The sequence below is a fragment of the Artemia franciscana genome, chromosome 3, assembly GCF_032884065.1.
Source record: "Artemia franciscana chromosome 3, ASM3288406v1, whole genome shotgun sequence".
In the NCBI taxonomy this organism is placed as follows: domain Eukaryota; kingdom Metazoa; phylum Arthropoda; class Branchiopoda; order Anostraca; family Artemiidae; genus Artemia; species Artemia franciscana.
Window position 1 is genome coordinate 45686267 of NC_088865.1, and position 27088 is coordinate 45713354.

Consider the following 27088-nt stretch of genomic DNA (forward strand, 5'->3'; position numbering starts at 1 on the left):
TAAGTTACGTTTTTTTTACTAATAAAAACGTTTGTTAAAAATTAAAAGATCTAGTTGCCTTTTTGAGTAACCGAAAAATTGGAAGGCAACTAGACCTCCTTCCCCACCCCTTATTTCTCAAAATCGTCTGATCAAAACTAAGGGAAAGCGATTTAGCCAAAAAAAGAATTAATATGCAAATTTCATTTTAGTAATTTATGTACGGAGAGCCAAAATCAGACATGCATTAATTCAAAAACTTTCAGAAATTAAATAAAAAAAAATAAGTTTTTTAAATGAAAGTAAGGAGCGACATTAAAACTTAAAACGAACAGAAATTGCTCCGTATATGAAAGGGGCTTTTCCTCCTCGACACTCCGCTCCTTGCGCTAAAGTTTGATTCTTTCTCGCAACTCTACTTTTTAAAACAATAAAAAACTTTAGCGTAAGGAGCGGGGTGTCGAGGAGGAAAAGCCCCTTTCATATACGGAGTAATTTCTGTTCGTTTTAAGTTTTAATGTCGCTCCTTACTTTCATTTAAAAAAACTTATTTTTTTTATTTAAAAACATTCAGGGTAAGCACATAGGTATATACAGCATTAGGGTAAAATCTCAACTTCAGCTATAAGTTTGACAGATGTCAAGGTTTAAAGTTTTCAATGTCCGTAGTAGGAGGAACCAATTTGAAAATATCTTCTTTCATGCAAGATTTCTCCATGCAAATACCATGAAGAGAACTGCAGTAAAAATCTAGGCAATCATCGTTCGCTGTATCTTTATAATGCGTATTTTTGATTTTGGGCTACTAATATACTTGATACAGTATAAGGGGGGGGGGGAGTTCGGTCAATAACACCTGCTAAACTCAAATCTATGTTCTTGAAGATGTGTCCCTAATCTTGCTGCTCTCCTCACCTTTCTTTTTAGAAAGCGCTTTGGCGCTTGATCTAAATGTGTATGTTAAGAAAGATAAAACAGGAAAGCATAACAAAGAATCTTTAGCTTCTAGTTTTTTTTTCTCCATACTTAAATTCTTTCAAAGAAGATAGAGGCCAAAGCCTCCAAATACCATCTTCCATCTACATCCATGCTCTTATATCTTGGCTTTTTTTTTCTTTCATGGGAAGAAAACTAGCAATTGGTTAAAGTACTGCTAATGTTCTCTCTGCAAATGTATTATCTAACTTTCGTCTCGCTAATTTGTTTTGACCTGAACGAATTTCCTCTTAAGAGTATGTTACTTTCCTTTGTGTGACATATTTCTTATGTCCGTTAATTGATTTAAACATCTTTGAGAACTTTTTTTTATTGCAGTATTTTAATTTAGAAACTAAAATTGATTTTAAAGGGGTGCCGAACATACATTGGCTGTTCCTTTTTTACTATGAAAATTAACTGCTCTGCGGAAGATATTAGATTAAGAAATAGAAATGGTTATGTGCATCATAAATAGATATTACAGTAAAAATTTTCTATATCCTTATATTTTTAGGTCATGCACGGGGGTCTCTTTTCAAAAGATGGTGTCAAATTAGATGATATTAGAAAAATAGATCGAAATCGGCAGCCACCTGACGAAGGTAAGCCTTTATTTATAACCCAGCAAAATGAAATAGCCATTGCAAAACTGATCAAATTTTTGTAGACTTCTAGTCAGGGGGCAATCAAATTCGACAGCCACCTGACGAATGTAAGTCTGTGTCTGTACCCCAGCAAGATAACACAGCCATTGTAGAAATCTATTTGTTTGAAACAATTGTATCGTCAGGCTTCTCACATGGCTATCAAAATCAACAACCACCTGCGAAAGGTAAGCCTGAATTCATAACCATGTAAAATGACATAGCCATTGAAGAAATGCTTTAGTTTTTTGAATCAGGTGACTGATCAGGCTTTTGGACTTCTTGTCAGGTGGCTATCAAATTAGACAGCCATCTGACGAATCCAAGCCAATATCTGCAACCCTGCAAGGTAACCTAGCCATTGTAGAAATCCTCTATTTGGTTGAATCAGGTGTCTCTTCAGTGTCTCTTCAGGCTTATAGTCACATGGCTGTCAAAATCAACACCCACCTGCCGAAGGTAAGCCTGTATTCATAACTATGCAAATTGAGTAACATAACATTGCCACTGAAGAAATGGTATAGTTACTCGTATCAGGTGGCTGGTCAGGCTTCTAGACTTCTCGTCAGGGGGCTATTAAATTCGACAGCCATCTGACGAATCCAAGCCAATATCTGCAACCCTGCAAGATAACATAGCCATTGTAGAAATCTCTATTTGTTTGAATTAGGTGTCTCTTCAGGCTTGTAGTCACATGGCTGTCAAAATCAACAGCCACCTGCCGAAGGTATGCCTGTATTCATAACTATGTAAATTGAGTAACATAACATAGCCATTGAAGAAATGGTTTAGTTACTCGTATCAGGTGGCTGGTCAGGCTTCTAGACTTCTCGTCAGGGGGCTATTAAATTCGACAGCCATCTGACGAATCCAAGCCAATATCTGCAACCCTGCAAGATAACATAGCCATTGTAGAAATCTCTATTTGTTTGAATTAAGTGTCTCTTCGGGCTTGTAGTCACTTGGCTGTCAAAATCAACAGCCACCTGTCGAAACTATGCCTGTATTCATAACTATGTAAATTGAACAACATAACATAGCCATTGAAGAAATGGTTTAGTTATTCGAATCAGGTGGCTGGCCAGGCTTCTAGACTTCTCGTCAGTGGGCTATCAAATTCGACAGCCACCTGACGAATGTAAGTCTGTGTCTCTACCCCACCAAGATAACACAGTCATTGTAGAAATATCTATTTGTTTGAATCATTTGTATCGGCAGGCTTCTCACATGGCTGTCAAAATCAGCAGCCACCTGCGAAAGGTAAGCCTGAATTTATAGCCATGTAAAATGACATAGCCTTTGAAGAAATGCTCTAGTTTTTCGAATCAGGCCGCTGGTCAGGCTTTTGGACTTCTAGTCAGGTGTTTATCAAATTCGACAGCCATCTGACGAATCCAAGCCAATATCTGCAACCCTGCAAGGTAACCTAGCCATTGTAGAAATCCTCTATTTGGTTGAATCAGGTGTCTCTTCAGTGTCTCTTCAGGCTTATAGTCACATGGCTGTCAAAATCAACACCCACCTGCCGAAGGTATGCCTGTATTCATAACTATGCAAATTGAGTAACATAACATAGCCATTGAAGAAATGGTATAGTTACTCGTATCAGGTGGCTGGTCAGGCTTCTAGACTTCTCGTCAGGGGGCTATTAAATTCGACAGCCATTTGACGAATCCAAGCCAATATCTGCAACCCTGCAAGATAACATAGCCATTGTAGAAATCTCTATTTGTTTGAATTAGGTGTCTCTTCAGGCTTGTAGTCACATGGCTGTCAAAATCAACAGCCACCTGCCGAAGGTATGCCTGTATTCATACCTATGTAAATTGAGTAACATAACATAGCCATTGAAGAAGTGGTTTAGTTACTCGTATCAGGTGGCTGGTCAGGCTTCTAGACTTCTCGTCAGGGGGCTATTAAATTCGACAGCCAGTTGACGAATGTAAGTCTGTATGTGTAACCCTGCAAGCTAACACAGCCATTGTAGACATCTCTATTTGTTTGAATCACGTGTCTCGTCAGGCTTCCTACACGGCAGTCAAAATCAACTGCCACCTGCAAAATGTTAGCCTGTATTCATAACCATGTACATTGAGTAAAATAACATAGCCATTGAAAAAACGCTTTAGTTTTTCGAATCAGGTGGCTGGTCAGGCTTCTAGACTTCTCGTCAGGGGGTTATTAAATTCGACAGCCAGTTGACGAATGTAAGTATGCATGTGTAACCCTGCAAGCCAACACAGCCATTGTAGACATCTCTATTTGTTTGAATCATGTGTCTCGTCAGACTTCTCACATGGCTGTCAAAATCAACTGCCACCTGCAAAATGTTAGCCTGTATTCATTTCCATGTAAAATGACATAGCCATTGAAGAAATGCACTAGTTTTTTGAATCAGGTGGCTGGTCAGGCTTCTAAACTTCAAGTCAGGTGGCTATCAATTTCGACAGCCATCTGACGAATGTAAGTGTGTATCTGTAAACCTTCAACCTAACACAGCCATTGTAGACATCTCTATTTGTTTAAATCATGTGTCTTGTTAGGCTTTTCACATGGCTGTCAAAATCAACAGCCACCTGCCAAGGGTACGCCTGTATTAAAATCCATGTAAATTGAGTAAAATAACATAGCCATTGAAGAAATGCTTTGGTTTTTCGAATCAGGTGGCTGGTCAGGCTTCTAGACTTTTTGTTAGGGGGCTATCAAATTCGACTGTCACCTGACGAATGTAAGTCTGTATCTGTAAACCTGCAAGATAACACAGCCATTGTAGACCTCTCTATTTGTTTCAATCATGTGTCTCGTTAGGCTTCTCACATGGCTGTCAAAATTAACAGCCACCTGCCAAAGGTACGCCTGTATTCATAACCATGTAAATTGAGTAAAATAACATAGCCATTGAAGAAACGCTTTAGTTTTTCGAATCAGGTGGCTGGTCAGGCTTCTAGACTTCAAGTCAGGTGGCTATCAATTTCGACAGCCATCTGACGAATGTAAGTCTGTATATGTAACCCTGCAAGATAACACAGCCATTGCAGAAATCTCTATTTGTTTGAATCCTGTGTCTCGTCAGGCTTCTCACATGGCTGTCAAAATCAACAGTCACCTGCCTAATGTAAGCCCATATCCATAACCGTGTAAAATGACATAGCCATGTCGAAAATGTTCTAGTTTTCTGAGTGAGCCTGCTGCTCGATGTTTCTAGGCTTCTAGTTAGGCGGCAGACAAGCTACTCTAGATGTCATTTTTTTCATGATTTGCTTCCGATTAACAGTGGAACAGGAAAGGAAGCTCTTAGGCTGAGGCGAAAATTATATTCTAAATTATATTCTTGAAATATTTAAACAACTGCTTTATGTAAACACTGTGAGTAGTAACATATATCATATATACTTTAATGATTTGTGCAGACTCCTCCTGTTCAATCGTTGCAATTCTTTTTTGACATTTGCTCCCATTTTGTGTTGATAAGCAGCTGAGAAATAAGATCGCTTGATAGTTCCTATGTACAAATTGTTTTATTTGACTAGAAAATTACCAGTAACGTTTGGACTTCTGTTAATGAAAAATACACCAAAGATCACTCCGTTTAACTCTTATTCGTTTCCACAGAAGAGGAAAGTTTTCCATCCAATAAAATTGTTATATCCGTAGACAAAGATTGTGCAATTTAGAAGTTGCTTGTTTTATTTTTATCCTAGTTTATCTTTCGTCCGGGGGATTTTCTGAAATTAATTTTCGTTGAAGATTTTTTGTAAATTCATTTCCTGGGCTATCTTGGACGTAACAATACATGAAATAGAATTATTTAACAACCCACTTAGCAGAGGCTCTGAACTTGTCAAGCATCAACGTTCTAAATGCTGGGCAAAAAGTATCATACTTAATGAAGTAGCTTTTATTGTAATTAAAGCAGTAATGCTGACTTAGTAAAGAGTGACGTACGTCAGAAGTATTTTTTCTTAGGCCTCATCATGTAGAGCGGAATATTTTGGAAAGCTGGGGGAGGGTACATTTGATTATAAATTGGAAGTTCTTAGTGCTCATTTTAAAGACTTAAATTGATGGAAGGAGAGCCTGCCATTGTTCAACACACCGTGTGTCCGTGCACTTACTCAGCCCCACAGGGAAAAGGTCGTAATTTCACGATAAACATTTTAATCATAACCGTTGAAAAATGCTTAAAATATGTCATTGTCAAAGACTTGATAAGTGTAGTCACAAGGGAAAGGCCTGATATTATTCAAATAGCCGACGTAAAGCAGACGCTGTGTAAAACAAAAGGCGAACATGTTCCACCATGTTTTAATCACAGTCATACAAGGATCTCAGGTCTGTATGATTGAAGGACTCCAAGTGAGTGTCTCGAAATTTATGCCCCCTCCAACCCCTTTTTCTCAGGTTGTGTCTCTGGGCTTCTGAGGTTACTGACTACAATTACTAGGCTTTTTGCCCAACCTAGACGTCATTCACGCCCTTAAAGAACATTTGTCATAATTAGTGGATATGTCAAGGCTTGTCGAAATTAAAGTATTACAAGTATTTTCAATGTGTATGCTTGGAGGGTTCCAATTAGGGTTGTTGGGCTCATAACTTTTCTTCACAACCCTCCCCGACTCACACTGCTAAAATGGGCATATAGTAATTCTTTCATCACGTCAATCACTATTCTATATTCGTTATCATATTCACACAATTCTTAACGTGGCAGTGCTGACTTGGTAAAGAGGGATATATCTCCTAAGTATTATTATTGTTTTTCCTTGCATAGTTTCTCCCAGCCTGTTCATATAGAAGGAATTGTGTTAGAAACTTGTTAGAATAGTGTTGGTGATGGTTTATTCGAGTGTTAGTTAAGAGCCATAGTGCCCTCATTGACAAGGGATATCGATCAGAGGGCAACACATCGCTCCAACTACGTCTTATGTGCACTCCCGTGTCCTTGCAGCCCTATATGGTATTGTGTCAAAGTTTCAAGGTAGCCGCTTTAATGAAATCGGTCAAGATTCTCCAAAAATATGCCCCGGGAGGACATGATATGTTCGACCCCAGATGCAAGGTACCTTAATTATGCAAACAGCTTATATAAAACAGAGGTTTCATAGATTTAATTTCATGGAGAGGTGGACATGTTGTACTTTGTTAAAACCAAATTATCTCAAAGGTTTTCAATATGTATGATTGAAGGGCCCAAACAGAGGCCTATTTCTCGTCAAATAAACAACACTCAAAATTTTCCGTTTTGTTCTTTTTTATTTAATTTTATTGAAATTCACCAGAACTGTATTTCCGGCGTTATGAGTTCGCTTATTAAAATTATAAGGCTAATTTCTAGCAAACGCCCGAATTCAAACATGTTAAAAACAATTCACAAATGGTGCATATCTCAAGCTTTGTTGAAATCATAGTTATGCAAAGACGTTCAATCCCCATAATTGAAGAGCCTTAAAATAGGTCATGTGGCCCTCTTCCTCTCAACACCCACCTGCCTTCACTTCGTATATACAGACATAATATACCTCTCTCAGTCTACTATTTCTAAATTTGATCTTGCTGATCGCACATATGAGGCTAACATTGAAATATTTATCTCAAAAAAAGCCTCGCAAAATAAAATATTTTAATTCTGTTTTGCCACGCAAAATGGGAATACATTATTTCAGAGGCCCTGTGCCTTTGCAATTCCACCTCCGAAACCCACCCAAAATTCACACACATCGACTTTTTGAACGATTTTCGACTCATGATCAATCAAGGATTATATTATGAAAAAGTTCAAAATCAATAAATGTTAAACATTAAAAACCGTTAAGATGGCAGTACGATTGTCCTAAGTCAAAACGTAGAAAGTACACACTTAACAAAAGGTGTTTGCTTGAAGTCCAATATGATTTTTAAGGGATTCTGAACTTCTTTGTTACAAATTGGGGCCAGTATTGCATGATAGAAGTCCAAACTCAAAATAGGTAAATTAAACCTATGCACATATGTAACCATATATAAATATTTATATGTAAATATATATTAAACCATATAAATATATAAAAAAAATTATATATATATATATACTCATTTTTGAAAAAGTTTTTTTTTCTGCTCAATTTGGTATTTGAGAAATTCCAAGCTTCTTCATTACAAATTTGAGGCTAATATTGCACCATAGAAGTCCAAACTCAAAAATAGGTAAACTATATATCATAGCTAATAGGTGATCCTTTTGGGGAAGGCTAAAATGGTTAAATGTTAATCATTTAAAGTAATTAAAAAAATAGCAGCGTGGCTGTCTTAAATCAAAACCTACTTAGTACATATTTCAAAATTTGCATTTTATTTCTATCAAAGTTGAATTGGACTACTTTTGGGCGTTTTGTTGTAATTCTGAGGCTGAAATCAGAATGTTAAAGACCAATATCAAAACACACTAAGTGAAAATTTCATATAGAATGTCGACTTTCACCAATTTCATATTTCAGCATAGTTGTAAAAAAAAAAAAAAACTGAAATGTGAAGTGCAAGTTACAAATCAGAGTTACACGTCGATTTTCAGTAGGTATGTCTTATATGCCAATTTTCAATAAGTATGATTGATATGTCAGTTTTCTATAGGTATGATTGATATGTAGGTATGATTGATATAGATGTGATAAATGTCCGATATCAAAAATGATAAGTAGGCTTCATTTTCACAGATAGTGATTGATTTTCACCAAATACAACATCTGAGGCAAAAAAATACATCAAGAACTGTTTACATGTATATAATTTTATTATATTTCTTCTCTACTTTTTTTTTTGGGGGGGGGGTGTAGGGGGCTCAAACTCAGAAACCCATACGCTCTGGATTTGCCAACACTTGATTGTCTAATATGTAACTTACATTATTTGTCTGACCTATAATACATGTTCATCAGTGGAATCTTTCTTTTAAATCTATTCCTTTCAGTTTTGTAGAAAATCAGTTGACTAAGTTGAACTTTTAATCCCAGTTACTTACTCAGTTTCCAGTAATGCAAAAATGTAATAGCTTTTTTGGTGTTTTAATTGTGGCAACAGTGCACTTACTTGTTGTGGCGACCACAAACTTGTGAAAATTCATATAAATTTGAAAAGACCTTATTTTTGTCATTTTTTTCTCTCTCTTTTAAGTCCATTCCTTTTGAATTTGTCGCAAAAAAACAATTAGCTAGCTGATTTTTCAGTTTAAGCAATATTTAATTTTAGTTAAGTGTAAATGCCATTCTAACCAATCTTTGGCGGGGGGGGGGCTTGAGAAGTTTCAGTACAACACGTATTTTCGTTAATTTCTGCTTGTTATAGTTTTGATCTTATTGCTTTTTGTATTTTTTTAGTTTTAGATTTCATTCGTTCATTCAAAGTAATTGTTACTCATTTTAGGTTTGATATTATGGAAACTAGTTTTCCGCTCTTTACGAATTTTAAATCTCTCTTTATTTTATACGGAAAATCTTGTTTATTTCAACCTTATCTCAAGAAATGATTATCTCTGGGGATTTCTAGTGTCATGTCTAAATATGCCAGCCACACTAACTCCGCGAAATAAATAATTGAAAAAGCAAAAAAGCTCCATATTTACTTTTGGTTATGTTGAACCAATTATCGTAGTGAGACAAGTCTCTAGGGATTTTGGTGGTGGGATTTTTTTAAGGAGAATTACCTTGTTCTTCCTTTTACCAAAATGTCTGGCTTGCATTTAAAATTATCCATAGGATTTTCCCTCTTAGAACCTTGATAAAAATCTCACCATCAGATTTAGCGTACCAGCGATTTTTACTGTAGAGGTTTTTAAGCTCTTATCTACAAAAACGTGAGATTTTGTATTTTTGGCCGGAAGAAAGATCACTGATGCGTGTTTATTTATTTGTTTTTTTCCCAGGGGTGATCGTATCGACCCAACGGGTCTCGAACTTCGGGAGAAAGCTCATTCTAACGGAAATGAAAAGTTCTAATGTCCTTTTTAAGCGACCAAAAAAATTGAAGGGCATCTAGGCCCCTCATACACCACTTTTTTTCGCAAAATCGATCGATCAAAATTTTGAGATAGTCATTTTGTTCAGCATAGCTGAAAGGTCCAATAACTATGTCTTTGGAGAGAGCATGACCTGCACAGCCCCTTGGGAAAGGTTTTTAAGTTATAAAATGTGGCCATTTTTTTACGTATAGAGTTTGTTATTGGGAAGTATGAAAGCATTATTTGGGTAGGGAGGACGAAGTTTTGGTTGGGTGAATTTTGCACGGGGAAGTTTTTCTACAGGGACTGAAGCTTCCAGGGGGTAAAATTTTCAGGGGAAATTTTATACTGGGGAAATGTGTCAGAATTCTTGTACGAAATTTCTTTGCAAGTCTAACTTTCTCTTTACCGACTCGATTTTACGCGCGAGATGTTAAGAGTTATTTAGGATTTTAAGGGGTAAATTTTCACCAGGATTGAATTGTCCAGAGCACATTTTCGTGGGAGGGAATTTTTCCGTGGATGTGGAGCCAGATATCCTGGCACAATTTAAAAAACGATCAGAAATTAAATAAAAAAGCAAGTTTTTCCACCTAAAAGTAAGGAGCAACGTTAAAACTTATAACGAACAGAAATTATTATTTATATGAAGGGGCATTATTGCCCCATCCTCAAAACCTCGCTATTTACACTCTGAAGTTAAATTTTGTCCTAATTCGTCAAAAATGACTTATGAAACACAAGGTTCGTTTAATTAGAACAATAAATGACTTTTTTTTTAAGTACCGAAAAAATTTAGCGGGAAGAGCGAGGTGTTGAGGCTGGGGCAATCCCCCTCATATACGTAATAATTTCTGTTCGTTTTAATTTTTAATGTTGCTCCTTACTTTCAGTTGGAGAAACTTGTTTCTTTTCATTTAATCTGTGTTTAAAGCCAGGACGTCATTTGGATGAAAAAAACCCTTTAACTTTACAATTTTTTATTTTATTTTCAGCGTTGATGCAATTCAATAGCAGCTTAACCTAGATTAACTTTTAGAACTGTCAAAATGTTTAAAATGATAAGGCAGATTATTGATTGATTTCGTTCACATATTTTCTCTAAGCGCCAACAGATTATTACGACAAGTAAACGAGAAAATGTTACAAATGATGCTAGAGCAAAAGCGTTTTCCTATCCTTTTAGTGTTTTGTGATTTTTTCTGGCGCCCTCATTCCTTGTTTTTTTTTCTCTCTTTTTTACTCTTTTTAAAAATAAATTTGTCATTTTTTTCAATTACTGGCGCCCCTGTCACATTCTTCCGCCCAAGATTTTGCTCATTGGTCACTATGACGATAAGAAATACTGATGAAAATCGGAGAAAAAAAGTGCTCTAGGCAGATCCTTGCCAAGGATTTGATTGTGTGTGGGGGGGGGGGAGAGGCAGCTGTAAGTCTTCAACAATTACATAGCTACGCAACTAACATGTGTCTTTTTTAATGCAATTTTTCACAGTTTGAGAGGAGGGTTGTCCAAGCAAAGCACATTCATTCTCTGGATATGGCCTCTGGGTGCTTTAACTCAAAAGGCACTATGTAGATTTTTGTTAAGACTTAGTTTTACAGCTTCATTCAGTAAACTAAAAGTTCTATCGATTGGTGAAACCACTTTTTTGTATCTTACTTGACCCTCAAGATATTTGGAAAAAGTCGGTCTTTTTCAAAATGCACTGTATCTTCTGATCTCACTAACAAAAAAATTGTGAAATAGATTGCTTGATCTCAGAGTTTTTTTTTACTGTATTTTATGTTCCCTGTAAAAAAAATATTCATTTTATAAGAAAATGATCCTTCTTGTCGACAGCATTCCCTCATCTGAACGGAACGCTGTAATAACAAAATCAATTCAGATAATTTCTATTCTTAATAATTAGGAGTCGCTTCCAGTTTAACCGAATCCTATTGACAATTCACGCCTCCTTCTATACCCAACCCTCTTCAATATTGCACGTATAATAGGTGCCTATCCCTGATCCCCCCTTCTTCAATGATGCATATAGAACAGGCAACCATAATATTTGATACACCACATTCTGGACAAGAGCGTAATTACTACGCACTGTGGCAAAAATTGGCTTTACCTACTGTTTACGCAGACAGGTGCGTTGCGGAAGACGCAATGTGGTGCGTTTTCTGCACCGCGTCGCCGCAGTGGTGGAACTGCAGACTCTGTTCACATCAACAGTTGCTTTTCATAGCTATCTCACTATGGTCTTACATTCCAAATTTACCTGGATCGTTGCAGTTGATCACTTTTTCTACATCTGAGTCAAAAGATTCAATTTTTTAAACAAGTTTGCCCTGCATGATCCCTGACATAGGATATTGCATCTTCCCAATGACTGTGACCCAGGTACAATTCCCAATCTAGATCTACGTAGCCTAGGCTGGGCTATTAGAATAAAATTACCAAATCAACATTTGCATTTGTCACAAAAGGTTGGGAACAAAGAGTAGTGAAACAGATATCTCCCCCGTTCCTTTTAGTGCATTTTGAGCTTTGGTCACACCTTGGTGGATAGCTTACTGTTAAATCATCTCCCAAGCCTTCTGAATCAAATGCAATCTTTTATGCTTAATATTAGATGAAATTTAGAAGCTGAAATTTGCCTTTCAACTGCCTCCATGCTCTTTCCTTCCACAATACGCAAGCGTTTTAACCGCATGCGTTGGATTTTTTTTTAGCACATTCATCTTGTGGAAAAATCGCAAGGATGAGCGACAAATGCGTTCCTCCGCAAAACGCAATCCGGAGCGGTTTTCCGCAGATCCGTGCTCTGTGTGAATAGTAGGCCCAGGTGGTGTTCGTAAATGTTAAAAACGCATTTCTGATAATATTTGAAACAAGTTTGAGATAGACAGTAAGGATATCGATATAAAGGTTAATACTTGTGTTTTGGTATTGATATTCTTTTGAATATTGAGTGTTGTGCAATTGAGTTTTGAGCTATTGAGTGTAGAGTAGTTTTTAAATTATTTGCCAAGTTTTTTCACTTTCCTATAAAATTGTAAACACATATAAATAACCAGTATTGGTGCACCCAGTGTATTCTGTTGTTATCTTCCTCTAACAATCTCCATAAAATTTCACAGTCGCTGAAAGTACACATAGACCACTTACTAACTCAGGGCTCAACCATTTCGGCTCCTCAAAATTCACAGACAATACTGTTTACAATAAATCGACTATAATGGCCAACTTGACACTTTTCGAAAGTGTTGATTCACCGTTACGATACCATAGAGTGTCGATATTTGCGGCGTGCCAGTAAGTACTGGCTAACATTATATGTGGTATTGCGCAGTTTCTAAATTATTTGCCAAGTTTTTCTGCTTTTTATTACATTTCTTGGTACTTGTTGATTAAACGAAACACACCCAAGAAGTGAAGTTAGGATTAAATTTTTCGTTTTTTTGGTGAAATTTTAAATAGTATTTTTTGTAAGTAGCATCTCACAATAAATGTTCAGTAGCGAATTTTATTGCATTTTCAGGTGGAAAATTTTAATCATTGTAAGTAGCATGATACTCTGAATGTGCGGTAGCCATTTTTTTTCATATTTTTGGGGGACATTTTAAGCATGGTAAGTTGCATCTTAACATGAATATGCGTTAGCCATTTGCGCTAGAGGAGACTTACTTACTTCGTAGTTTAGAGGGAACCTAGTACAAGACGAACCATAACCCTTCGGAAACCAAAATTTAAAAATGTATTTAAAAAGAAATCAAGTGAGGAAGAACTGTCGTTCGAACATGATGGAGGAATGGTAACTATTATTTCGATAAATATTGTTAGCTGTGAAAAAAAATTTATAGGAGTTTTGAAAAATAGCCGGAAACCCCAAAAAATGGTGCCATATTAAAATGAAAATTACACCATTGGTATCACCATAGCCAAAAACCAATTCATAGTCCAAATCTTGACCAACAAGGAAAACTACTTTTCCGCCTAATCCTAATTTTTGCTGGTAATCCTAATGAAACATAACCTTCGTATAACCTTTAGTTTATTTAATAATATAATCGGGGCTATATATTTGCACATAATGGGGGAGGGGTAAAGTATTTGAACAACGCTCCTAACCAAACCTAAACTAATCCCTCCTCTAATTATGCAACTATATAGCCCAAATGATATAAGTCCAATGCATTCTCTCACCCATCACTTGTCTCTGTTGCTATGAAACTGTTTTTTTTTTTTTTTAGATCTAACCTAAGCCTAATACTTAAGTGTGTCTCGTTTATTTCGCAAGTACCCATTTCTCTTATAAAATATTCAGTTGACTTAGTAAAGAGGTATATGTCGTCTATGTATTTTTATTATCTTTATTAAATTTCTCCCTACCCCATCATGTAGAATAGAAGGTATTACAAATTGCGCTCTTGGCAAAGTTTTGGCTTTCGTACATTCACTGAATATTGTTTGCAGCACATTGACAGGAACGGCTCATTTGATACTTATCAAAAATATCGACCCATGATAAGGTATTAAGTATTGGGCAACACTGTATATGTAGTCTTGTGCAGTTGCTAAATTATCTACTAAATTTTTTGTGTCCTATGAAATTTAAGCTCTGATCTCACGTCTGCTTAACCAGATATGGATTTCTAGACGTCATCACTTTAGACGAACTAGGACTACTTTTAATTGTGGGAGCGGTTTATGACTATGCCTAGGAAATTGGTGTCTAGCTAAGCATGCTTGTTAATTTGTCTTAATATTAGGCATGATACCATCTTAGTAGCTGTCATGGTATTTTGGCTGATTAGACCAATGATTGGCCATATTAACATTAGTTTTATAGGTCTAGGAGTAATTAAGCAAAAAAAAAAAAAAAAAAAACAACCCAAATCGCCTTTTGGTAATCCGAATTAAGCTGCATGGATTATTCATTTATAAAGAGAACTAAATTAAGAAAAAGAAACATTTCTTAAACTTAAAATAAGGATCAACATTAAATCTTGAAATGACAAGAAATTATTCCGTACATGAGGGTTGCTGACCCTTTATCAGCCCTCTCTTTTCACGCTAAAGTTTAAAGTTCTTTATTACTTCTCATCCAGATTCAACGGTGCCTTGTGTTTCAGGAGTCGTTCTTAAAGGATTGTGACTCAATTCAAACTGTAACGTAAAGAACGAGAGACGATGAAGGGGCATCCCCCTCACGCACGGAATAATTTCTTTTTGTTTCAAACTCTAATGCTGTTCCTTACTTTAGGTTGAAAAAAATTGTTTATTATGTTTAATTTCTGACCTTTTTTTTAGTCGTGCCAGGAAATCTTCTTCCCTCCCTTAAAGTTTCCTCTAAAAAAACATCCCCGAAAACTTTCCTCTCCACGAAATCTCCCGTGGAAATTCCCCCCGCAGAAGATCCCCTTCTTAAAAAACTCTGTATATTTTCTAATAACAAATACTATATGTAATCAATGGTTAATTTGCATAGCTTCAGTCCTTTCCCCAGGGGCCGGGGGGGGGGTCATTTAATCACCAGAGGCATAGTTAATGGACCTTTCAACTATGCTGAACCAAATCGCTATTTCAAAATTTTTATCGGATGTCTTTGGGGGCAAAAGGCATTGGAGAGTGGCTAGTCGCCTTCCAATCTCTTTGGTCACCTAAAAAAGGCCCTAGGACTTTTAGTTTCCATTTTAATGAGCATTCTCCCGATCTTCTAGCACTATCGGTTCTATAGGATCACGCCTGAAAAAAAAAATAAAGACTCATCTGTGATCTTTCTTCTGACAAAAAAAATCTTCATTTTTGCTGATAGGGGCTTTAAACGTGTAGAGTAGTGTTCTCTTATGTGCTGAATCTGATGTTATGATTTTCACTAAGATAGCTTTTTGGGCCCGTTTCATTACTTTTTCAAAATCAGCCAAATTTTCTCAGGCTCGTTGCTTTTGATGGGTATTATTAAACTCTAAGGATTTTATATATTTGGAATCAGCATAAAAACCAGTTATTTTGATGTAAGACCAAAATCCAAATACCAAAATTCCTTCTTTTTTTAGAGTTTCGGTTACTATTGGGCCGAGTCGCTCCTTACTTTCAGTTTCTTACGACGAACTGTTTGATACAAATATGAAACGTATTTTATCCGTTTTTTCCATTTATGTTGTCTAATCTAAAAGCGGCTTTTGTGGTTAGTGTTATTTCGTGCTCCTTGGAATTGAACTATTTTGAGTCTAGAAAATGCAAAACTTACTCATTATATGATCTTATATCGCGATTAGTGTATATTTTATAAGACTTTATCTGATCGTAAACTTTAATTTATTTATATTTGTCTTATTTTGCGGTTTCTGCTCAAATTTTGTCAACATGAATTTTCTTTATGATGACTCTTGTTCACTTTATTGTACCAAGTATATTTTTACGATGTTAGACTCTTTCCTTTTACACATTTTATACATAAAAATAAGTTATGTTCTTTCTTTTAAGAGTGTTCGTTAAAGGACAGATTTCTATTTTCTTTTCTTTCTTTTTTGGATGAAATCAAGAAGGAACTGTTTCAGAATGTAAAAATAAGCAAAAATTTGTAGGTTTGGAGTTTAAGACACAATTTTTAGTATTATGTCTCTTTTTGAAATCAAATCTTTGTAAGCAGTCTCAAAAACCTTGTTGAAAATGGTAATGGAGTAAGATTAAGTAATTTCTCAGGCCACACTGCTCTTACCAGGACCAATCCTTTGTCATTTTCGTGTGCTTATTCCGGCTTTTATAGTGATTGCAGTTTTTTGGAAGTTATTAAGATGTAAGTTTTATTTATTTGTTTTGCTGTTTTTTGTTTGTCTTTTTCTTTACATGTTGCGTTTAATTTAATTTAATTTTTTCACCATTGGTAAAGGTTCCTGGACATGGAGTCGAAACATTGAAATTTGTATTATTTAGTGTTTGCTGTTGTTTTTTTCACTATCTTTTTTTTAAATTATAATAGTTTTTCTCTTAATTCTGCAAATGGAGTAAGATTCGTATATATTAAATTATTTTCATTTAGTGGTATTAGGATGTTTTTACCCATACAAAAGACCCAAGAATTATTTGGATTTTAAACCCATATAATTGAAAATGCCCTCCCCATCCATTTAGAATTTTATCAGTAAAAATAGTATTAGAAATTTGTTACAAAATCTATGTCTTATTAATTAATTTGACGGAATATTCAAATATTGTATAAAATTAGCATTCTAATAATCTATTTTGGTTCTTAGATTATTTTTTTTACTTTTAAACAACGCAAATTTATTCTAAAAGTCCAAATTTAAATTTCTTTAAAAAAAAGTAGATTTTCTTCTTAGACTTTTGCAAGTCTAATTTATTTTTAACTACTCCCGACCAGTTTAAAGCTGAAAATGACCGACTAGTTTATTCCGGTTGTCTCATACAAATTCCATGAGGGAATATACGAAAGCCCTTGCTAAGGGCAAAACATGTTTTCCTCTAATAAACGTAACTAGAAGATGATTACTTTAGGTTGAATTTCTGACGGTTTTGAGATCCCAGTCCCCGAGTAAGATATCTTTGATGTTCTTTTTGAACTAAATAACCAACCATCTATTTATTAATGGAGGAAAAGAAGACTTCATATTCACAAATTTTTATTTTACTCTTTACGCTGAAGTTTTTTACTGTTTTAAAAAGTAGAGTTGAGAGAAAGAGTCAATCTTTAGCGTAAAGAGCGGGGAGCTGATGAGGAAGCAGCCCCTTTCATATACGAAGTAATTTCTGTTCGTTTTAAGTTTTTATGTCGCTTCTTACTTTCAGTTAAAAAAAACTTGTTTTTTTATTATTTATTAAAGACACTAAAATGATTGGTGGTATATATGAGAATAACATTGCTCCGGTTAAGGATGGAAATGAGGTCATTGAAGAGGACTTGCTAGATGTTTTCCAAATAAATTGTCTGTGGACAGTTTTGGGTACCCGACTGACTGACCGTATATCAAACAGTAAGCTGTATGAAGAATGTGATTCAATGCGGTCCCATGTGGTTCAGTTCTAGGGCTATAGTGAGAGAAAGGTTAAGATTGTTAGAATACCTTCTGCGGATGAAGCATGAGAGATTACTTGTTATATCATTCTTGTTTATCATTATCATCATTTAATATCATTCTTGTTGTCCAACCTTTCGGGTTCAAAATGAAAAATGTTCTTCTCCAAACTAGGTTGGAGGATATCGTAAGGAAAGATTTAAGGGAAATGGGAACTTCTTCGAGTGTATAAAGAGGGAATAAACTAGACCTACGTTGCCTGGGCAACGTGAAGTGTTGCGGCAACCTTTGTCCGGCTTCGCCGATAAAAGTGTTGCGAGAGCAACACTTTGGTTTTGTTTCTTCGCTATCGGTTAAATTCTGAAGTTGTCAAAACTATCAAAGCATTCAAAACGGCATATTCAAAGCAGAACACAATCAGTAATCACATGATCAAGTTCTTCAGCGTTGAAAAAACAACAGCAAAACAATATCGGAAGAAGGGACTAAATTGAGTTTGCAGCCAGTTGAACTTTATCCTTTTCAATCGTAGACATCGTGACCGATGGAAACTTGGAACATTATCTTATATAATCTAGTTGGTATTATAAAGCTATTCGTGACTTTTCAGGATCAAATACCATAGATGTGCACCAATTTGCACAAATTTTTAGCCTCTGATGAACCTCCTCTAGCAACCGATTCTTACTTACAAGTCCCTCTCCCGTGATATACATCCAAGTTCACCGGAAACAAATAATGGGTACACCAACTAGCAAAAGTTGCAAACCCCTTGTCGCTGAAGTCATTGTAGCCTAACTGCCGATTATTACTTACAACTCCCCTACATGTCTTACAATCGGGAACCAAGTTGTTCTTACCATCAATTACACCAGAAACAGATAATAGGTACACCAATCAGCAAAAGTTGCAAACCCCTCATTGCCAAAGATGATTATAAGCTAATAATCGACTGTTGCTTGGAAGTCCCCTACATATTTCACAATTGGTATCGGCCTATTTTTGGTTCAAGTGTGTACCTTACCACTGAAGTTGTCAACCCCTTGAAACTTTCAAACTGGTGTATGTCATGAAGGAATTTTTGTAACAAAAAATGGATGACATATACTTTGATCAGCTCATCAAGGTCTATCGATTGTCATTGAAAAAAAAATTCTATCTGTCTTAGTTCAAAAGGTGACTTTTTTGCCGGAGGCCAACTTTCTAACACCACCACTTAGAAAGGAGCAAAGGATAAGCTCTAATTTCTTTAGCAATGAGAGAACTTTTAAAGTTTAAGAGGTATATCTGATACCATTTCTCTATTGCAATACCAAGTAGAAAAAAAAAGAATGGTAAAGTCAGCTGAAATCACGAACAGAAATGGCTAGAAACAATAGATGGCAGCACTTTCGGACCCGTGGGAAAATCGCACTTTTTTGTTTCTGTAAATTTTTCTATTTATCACTGAAAGAAGATATATTGGCTGTGGGGCCGGGGAACTACCGCATATATTTAACACTTATAGATTTTAGTCCATCTTCAATTTGAAACTGGTGCCTGCCTGCTTGCCTGCTAGAACGGAGCTTTCCACTCGAAAGCAGAAACATGGTTTGATGAAACGAAAGCTTGGCTGCACAACTTCAGATACTCCTCTCTGACATAGGCTATATAACTCCACTTCACTTCGCACACCATAGGCTCTGGCTCGAGGACAAGCAAAAACCATCCTTTTTGGCCCCAGGCAAGAGTTCTACGGAGCTTTCCAAAATGTAATGTCATATTCATCAATCCGGCCTGAGGTCCACACTTTCCGTAAAAACCGCACAGGTTAGACCCTTACCAGTTTCCAGGAATAAGCTGAGATCGGCGGCATAGGAAAAAAAAAAAAAAAAAAAAAACCGGGACAAAACCAAAGTGTTGCTCTCGCAACACAATTAGAATGGAGGAAGAGTATACCTAGTTGTGTTACCCTCAGGTACTAGGATATACATGAATACGTACAGGAATTCTCAAATATAGTTAATGGTTGTTTGGATATAAGAGCACTGTTTTTTTTCTGCATATAGGACCCACACCCTCACAGAGTTAGAAAAAAAACAATATTTTTGACTTATCTGATCATATTTCATTGATGTTCAGTTTTTTATGCCAGGTTTATTTGCCTTTTTGTCCGTGGCAATTCCCATGGCTTGGCTATAATAATGTTAAGGCTCCATGAGTTTCTCGCCAGCGACATTAAGTACCTTAGGATTTCCCTGGAGAAATTTAGTCTGGTTTTACATATTCTAGTCTTACCGCTGAACTTTTAATAATAGTCTGAATATAATGGCTTTTTTCGCTTTGTAGAACTTGCTGAAATAACGACCGCTATTATTTAAATAAATTGCTGTATAGTTGGAAATTTTATAGATGATGAAATGTGAATTAAAAAGTTGGGAAGCAAAATCTTAATAGTTTTTAAAATTTAATGTAAGATAATCTGTATGGAAGCGATAGTTTTATCTTTATTTTGACCCTCTGTTTTCGACATTCTCTTTCTTTTTTGTTAAAATTTGCTTATTACTCTTGTAACATACTAGTTCATCTGAAAAACCTATTTCTTTATTGAAATTAAATAAAAAAAGCAAGTTTTCTCCAACTGAAAATAAGGATCAAAATTAAATCGTAAAATGACAGAATTTATTTCTTACACGAACGGGGTTGCTCCTCCTTCAACACTTGCCTCTTTAAGCTAAAGTTTGAATTTTGTCCCAATTCCGTAAGAACGACTCCTGAAACACAACAAAAAGCTTTTTTTTAAGTACTAAACAACTTTAGAATAAAGACCGATTTGTTCAGGAGCAACTCCCCTCATATACGTATGTTCGTTTTAAGTTTTAATGTTGCTCCTTACTTTCAATTGAAAAAATTGAAAAAAGTTTTTGAGTTAAGAGAAAGAGTCAAACTTTAGCGTAAAGAGCGGGGCGTTGAAGAGGGAATAATTTGTGTTCGTTTTAGATTTTAATGTCGTTCCTTACTTTCAGTCAAAAAAAAAACTATTCTTATTAATTCAATTTAAATAGCGACGAAAACCACACTGCCTTTCCATCACAAACACACACACAAAAAAAAGAACAATAGAGGAATTTTTTTCGCAAGACAGTGGGAAACCAATAAGAATGAATATTTCATTCTAATTATTAGAATGAATAAAATTAGAACGAATAATAAAATTAGAATGAATAAAATGAATAATTAGAAAATAATTATGATGAATAAAAAAAATTAATTTTAGTTATATTGGTTATATCTTGTAATTTTTTCTTCTTCTTTATTTATGTTTTGCTGAGGACTGCCCTTGAACATATGGCCAAAAATTTATTCTAATTAATTTCCCACTGTCTTGCGAAAAGAATTGGTTACTGTTCAGTTCACATATAGCACTCATTCAGTGAACATCTTAAACCGGATTTACTCTCACAAAGTTTTGATCAAACAAGAATGCATTCGAGGTAAATACTCCTACTTTGCGTTGGACCGTTCATTTAGTGTTAAGCAAGGTTAATTTGCTGTCGAAGTTTTATTTGGATAGGTTCAGATGGCAATATTACCCAAAGTGATTAATTAAAGGAGTTTTATGTGGTAGTATATTTCTACAGTCTATTTTTTTCTTGGAGTTCAATTACTATTTTGTATAATGGGAGGAAAGAGGAAGAAGAAAAAATCTGACGAGTTTTTTTCTCGCATCCAGTCCTGTGGAAGGAATCTCATTGAAATCACTAGCTGATAGTTTGAGTCTAGTTTTACAGACTGTTAAAGAAAATTCAACCACGTTAAATGAGCTGAATGTTAATTTTAAAGGATTAGATCAAAGGATTTCTAAGATCGAAGAATCTGTATTGGAGGTGGAAGGTATTAAGCCCAAAGTGATCAGCCTTGAGGTAGAAACCAATGATGTGAAGAACCACATTTCTGTGCTGGTTGATGAAAATTCTTTACTGAAATCGCAGTTATCTAGCCTAAGGCATACAATGATGAAGGTGGAAATTAAAGAAACTGATAAAAATATTCTAGTATGAAACGTGACAGCGATTGATACTGTAAACACTAAGGCGATTTTCGATAGTATAATTTCGTCATGCCTTGGAATCCATGAGGTACCCAAATACACGATAGCTGATGTTAAGCCTGGAAAAAAGCTGATAAAGGTTATAGAGAACAGGGAGCTGAAAGTGGCAGCTCTAAAACAGGCTCGAAATCTTCGTGGAAAAACTATCATGGGCAATCAGAATGTTTTTTTATCCGATAATTCTCCCCCGTCTGTTCGAGAAGTTCGAAAAAAACTTTTAGCTATCCCGAACCAGTATTCGTGAAAAAACAGGTTTTGAAACTTGGATTGCGAGATCCATACCACCATATTCGTCGCCTTAAGGAAGGGCCGGTGGAAATGTTTTTGTTTGATGGAATCCCACCAGATATTAGTAGCCTGATTCAAACGCAACGACAGCGAAGGCAAGGAAATGGCCGGACACTTTTTGTGTTTTGATAAGAAAAATGTATTGCTTGAATTATTTGTTTAGTTAGTTTGGTCCGATGCAATAAAAATAGTAATAGTGACTTATATAATGGTATCTTCTGCTACAACAAATATTGTGTCTTTTTTATTGAATCGCTATTTTTTTTTTTTTTTTTTTTTTTTTTTTTTTTTTTTTTTTTTTTTTTTTTTTTTTTTTTTTTTTTTTTTTTTTTTTTTTTTGCACCAACAGTATAGTATTAGAACAAACCCATTTACTGTGAGTTTTAGTGCTTTTACTTTTCAGTGGGAGAGGCATGGGGGAGGAGTACTCCTTGGCTTGAGGTCAATGTATGATAATGGTTTGGGTGATATTATTAATATGTTTATGAATGAATGGTTTATATTACCAGTGTTGATTATTTGTTTATTTCTTAGTTTTTCCTTGTTTCTGTTTTCTTCTCTTTCCCTGTATTTTCTTATTTATTCTTGCCTTGATTTTATTATTATTATTTATCCATACCTTGGTTATATTATTTTTTATTCTTCTTTCCTTATATTTTTTCCTTATACCTGTGGTCTGGTGGGCTTGATCGTGGGGCGGAACTGCCATCCACCATGAGTAGTGGCCAGGCTGGTATCAACTCTTTGGGGGATCGTTTACTTGATTTACAAAATAATCCTTTAGATATTGAAATATTATTAATAATTCAATTGGAAGTAGAAATCAGATAAATAATTATTCTAATTGGGCTTGTAAAAGTATGTTTCGAAATTAAATGGTTCTGCCTCCTCTAAACGAGATGATATTTTCTCTGTGTTTCATCTCAACATTCAGGGACTCTGCTCGTCTTTTGATGAGCTGAAACGAATCGTTAGTGATGGAACTCCTGATGTTATAGGATTATGCGAAACTTTCCCGGATTCAAAAAAGGATATCCTTTTAGATATTCCAGGATATAGGATGGAGAGGCTGAATAGGAAACATATGGCGAGAGGTGGCCTTATGCTTTATATTGCTGATCGTCTTGCATATAATGTCCGAAATGATTTGAGCAGAAATGAAGAAGGAATCTTTGAATCCCTATTTATTGAGATTAAATCAATGCGTAAGTATTTAGTTGTGGGTTTGGTTTAAAGGTTCCCCAGTGGATCTATTCCTTCGTTTTTGAAAATTCTGGAAGAAGTTTTGGACTCAGTCCAGAAACACCCCTATGAACTATTCCTTATGGGTGATTTTAAGCTCAACCTGCTGGATCAAAGTTCTGCTTCAACTATGGATTTTTTGTCAATGATGCTCTCTTCGGGAACTCTACCTTCAGTTTGTATACCAACCCGAGTTACAAAACACATGTGTCTCTTATCGATAATATTTTTTCGTCACTAGATGTCTTAGATAATTTGGTGCTGGTTAGTGATATTTCTGCTGTTTCCCGATATAAGAGTGCTGATCAAACGCAGCGTATAGCATCACCATCTAATCTCCCATTTTTCCGTTATGGTAATACTGAGCTACGTCTACTTAATTCTCGTCTGGCTAATGTACTATGGGGTAGTTTGGTTTCTGATTCAGATTTTAACCACTCTTTTGATTCCTTTTATGATTTAGTTAAAGAAGGAATCCTGGAAATTTGCAATCGGGGTCCAGCGCCCCATACTTCGAAAAGGATAGCACCACTGAATCCATGGATGACTCCAAGTCTCCATAAAAGCTGGAAAAGGAAGAATTATTTGGGAAGTTTTACAAGGCTTCACCATCTTTAGCTTATCACGAACGATTCAAGGCCTATAGGAATATATTTAATTCTCTGTGTCGGAAGGCAAAGTCTCAGTACTGTCATAGAAAATTTTCTGATTGTGGGATGGATGAAAGGAAGACATGGTATTTAATTAATTCAGTTCTTAGACCTACTCCCCCTCTGCCTTCAGTTCCATCAATGCTGAAAATCGAAGGTAAAACCGCCCAAGGAGATGTAGATGTTCAGCTAGAGCTTACCTCTTATTTTGCAAATATAGGAAAGGTAACTGCTTCCTCTGCAAGCTCTGCAAATTCTCGTTGCGATTTCAGAGCCTTTCTTGGACCCTCATGTTTGAAGTCGATGGTCTTGAATTCTTTTTCTGAATTTGAGGTAGCTCGTATCGTGAATGCTCTTAAAGGATCATCCTCTTCAGGACCAGACAAAATTCCTACAATGGTTATCCGTGCCATTCTGCCTTCTATTCTGTCACCACTGACTACGCTCGTCAAACTGTCTTTCGAGAACGGTATTTTTCCCGAATCTCTCAAGCGAGCTAAGGTTATAGTACTGTATAAAGGTGGTTCTCGGAGTGATCCTGCTAATTATAGGCCAATTTCTCTCCTATCTGTTTTCAGCAAAATTTTTGAAAAGGCTATGCTATCCAGGCTTCTTAGTTTTCTGGATGCAAAGGATTTTTTGTTTGATTTCCAGTTTGGATTCCGAGCTAGTCACTCTACGGAGCATGCTTGCGCAGCTTTATCGAATTTCATTCATTCGGCAATAGATTCTGATCATATCCCGGCAGCTTTATTTTTGGATGCTCGTAAAGGTTTTGATTCCTTGACTCATTGGATTCTTCTTTGGAAACTATCACATATTGGTATAAGATCAAATGCTTATTCTTGGTTTGATTCATATCTTTCTGGTAGGCTTATTTCAATCGATCCGCTTTTCCCGAGCCCTTCTGAAGTATATTATGGCGTCCCGCAGGGATCTGTTCTTGGTCCCATTTTATTTTTGATTTATGTTAATGATCTGATTTCAGCTATAAAAAACACCAGGCCTCTGGCATGTTGCAAGCTGTGTCAGCCTGATGCTCAGTCGCGTTCCAATACTTCTTCTTATGAAGGTTTTCTTGTTGCTTTTGCTGATGATACAACTCTTGGGACCCTTGGGAAGACGGAATCTGATATCAAGTCTATCTTTGTGGCATTATTTGAGAGAGTTATGTCATGGTTTAATGCCAATTACTTGGTCTTGAATGTTGGTAATCACATTTTCTTATTTTTGCTCGAATTGGTATAGCTTTCCCTCAGCTTAGACACCTTTAGGTGTCACAAGGCTCCTTGTGTAGACCAGAGAATCGAGTGGTCCGGTTTCTTGGTATCCTGCTTGATGAGAACCTTTCATTCAGAAACCATGTAGCCATGATTAGGGTTAAGGTCTCACGGAGTTTGGGTATCATTCGAAAACTTAGATACACATATCCTGGATCTATTCTGAAACCTCTTTTTTTCTGTCTTGTCCAGTCATATGTTTCTTATTGTCCCATTGTATGGATTTCTACTTTTCCGTCTACGCTGCGGTCACTTTCCGTCATGTATAATAAAGCACGGCGTCTGGTTATGAACACCAACCGTTCTTCACCGATACAGCTCTTAAGTCTACGGTCTATTTACATTATTTCTTGTGCTTCTTTTGTCTTTGACCAATTTCACGGCAATCTTCCAAAATCTCTTCGGAAAACTCCTATGTTTATTTCTGATTCAGCACCATATAGCCTTCGTTCTTCAAATAATATCTACAATCCGTCTACCCCTACTATTCGATCAGATTTCAATCACCACATTGCTTGTCAACATGTCTGGAATTCACTACCTTCTTCAGTGCAGAAATGCCACTCGTTTGGGACTTTTGAAAGGATTCGTAAGGATCATTTAATAAAGAATCAAATAGATTTTTTTTTTCTCTAAGGAGTTGATGGCACCTGTGTTTTGTTAGTGGTGTGTGATTTTCCTCTCTGCACTTCGCTCCCAGGCCTCAGGTATATTCTCTATGTTTTTTTTTCTCCTTCTAGTTGTTGCTTATATTGTATCCCCCATAAATATATTGCCTGTAAACCGCTATATGTGATTGCCTATATTGAATTTATTGCTTGTATAATAAATTTTTTTCTTATCCCCCTTGTATCTCTGGAGCCTTTCGAGGGGAATTATGTGTATTGTAATTCGATTTTGAATTGTATTTTGTATTTTCTTCTATCTAATATTAATAAACTCTCTCTCTCTCTCTCTCTCTCTCTCTCTCTCTCTCTCTCTCTCTCTCTCTCTCTCTCTCTCTCTCTCTCTCTCTCTCTCTCTCTCTCTCTCTCTCTCTCTCTCTCTCTCTTTCTCTCTCTTTCTCTCTCTCTCTCTGTCTCTCTGTATGTCTGTCTGTCTGTTTTTCTTGCTTGTTGGTGTTGCTCCCACTTCGTTTCGGCCTTTTCAATCTTGAAGCTTTCCAATCCCATAATGTTTTTGCACATTTTGTGATTGTAGCGACATAAGTGTTACGAAGTCAACTTTACTTCACATCAGGAATGAATTCAGTTTCCTGGGATAAACTTTGATTATTTCCAAAGTTGTAAGCTTTTAAAGTTTAGTTTATATCATATTTGGATAGTGAAATGACAGTTTTTTGTTTTTGAGAAAACACATATATTTTGCTTTAAAGTTTCTAATTCATGTTTCTTTGTTGTTAAGTTGGTAAAAGTTGTCGCTAGCAACGCATAGTTTATTGACCATTGGAGAAAAAAGAAACGTTTTTTCCTTTCTTTGTCAATTTCGATGTCTATGTATATCAACTAGAAGTCTTATAAGTTTTTTCAACGCCTCTATTTTTTGTCATTTCCCCCCCCCCCCTTTGTATATATGAGTTATATAAACATGAGAAAGAAAAAAGAAAGTGAAATAATCAAATAGAAACGTATTTTATATCAGTTGTCATGTATTATCTCTAAATATGTCATTAATATAATATTAATTAAAGAAAAAAAACAAGTTTTTCTACTAAATGTAAGGAGCAACATTAAAACTTAAACCTAAAACGAACAGAAATTATTCCGTATATGAAAGGGACTGTTTCCTCCTCAACGCCTCGTTCTTTACGCTAAAGTTTTGTATTGTTTTAAAAAATCGAGCTGTTATCAAGCGTCTAATTATAAGTTTTATCGTCGCTCATTAGAAAAACTTGTTTTTTTTACTTAGTTTCTGATCATTTTTTAAATAATTCCAGG

The 27088-nt window shown here is 35.7% G+C and overlaps 1 protein-coding gene across 3 annotated transcripts in view; it reads left to right on the top strand.

Moving 5' to 3' along the window:
* LOC136025322 (serine/threonine-protein phosphatase 5-like) overlaps positions 1-27088 on the top strand; it is a 132591-nt gene that overhangs the window by 64425 nt on the left and 41078 nt on the right. For all 3 annotated transcript variants that reach the window (XM_065701231.1, XM_065701232.1, XM_065701233.1), the window contains exon 8: positions 1472-1559. In XM_065701231.1, coding sequence (XP_065557303.1) covers positions 1472-1559 — 88 coding nt within the window. The remainder of the gene's footprint in view (positions 1-1471; positions 1560-27088) is intronic.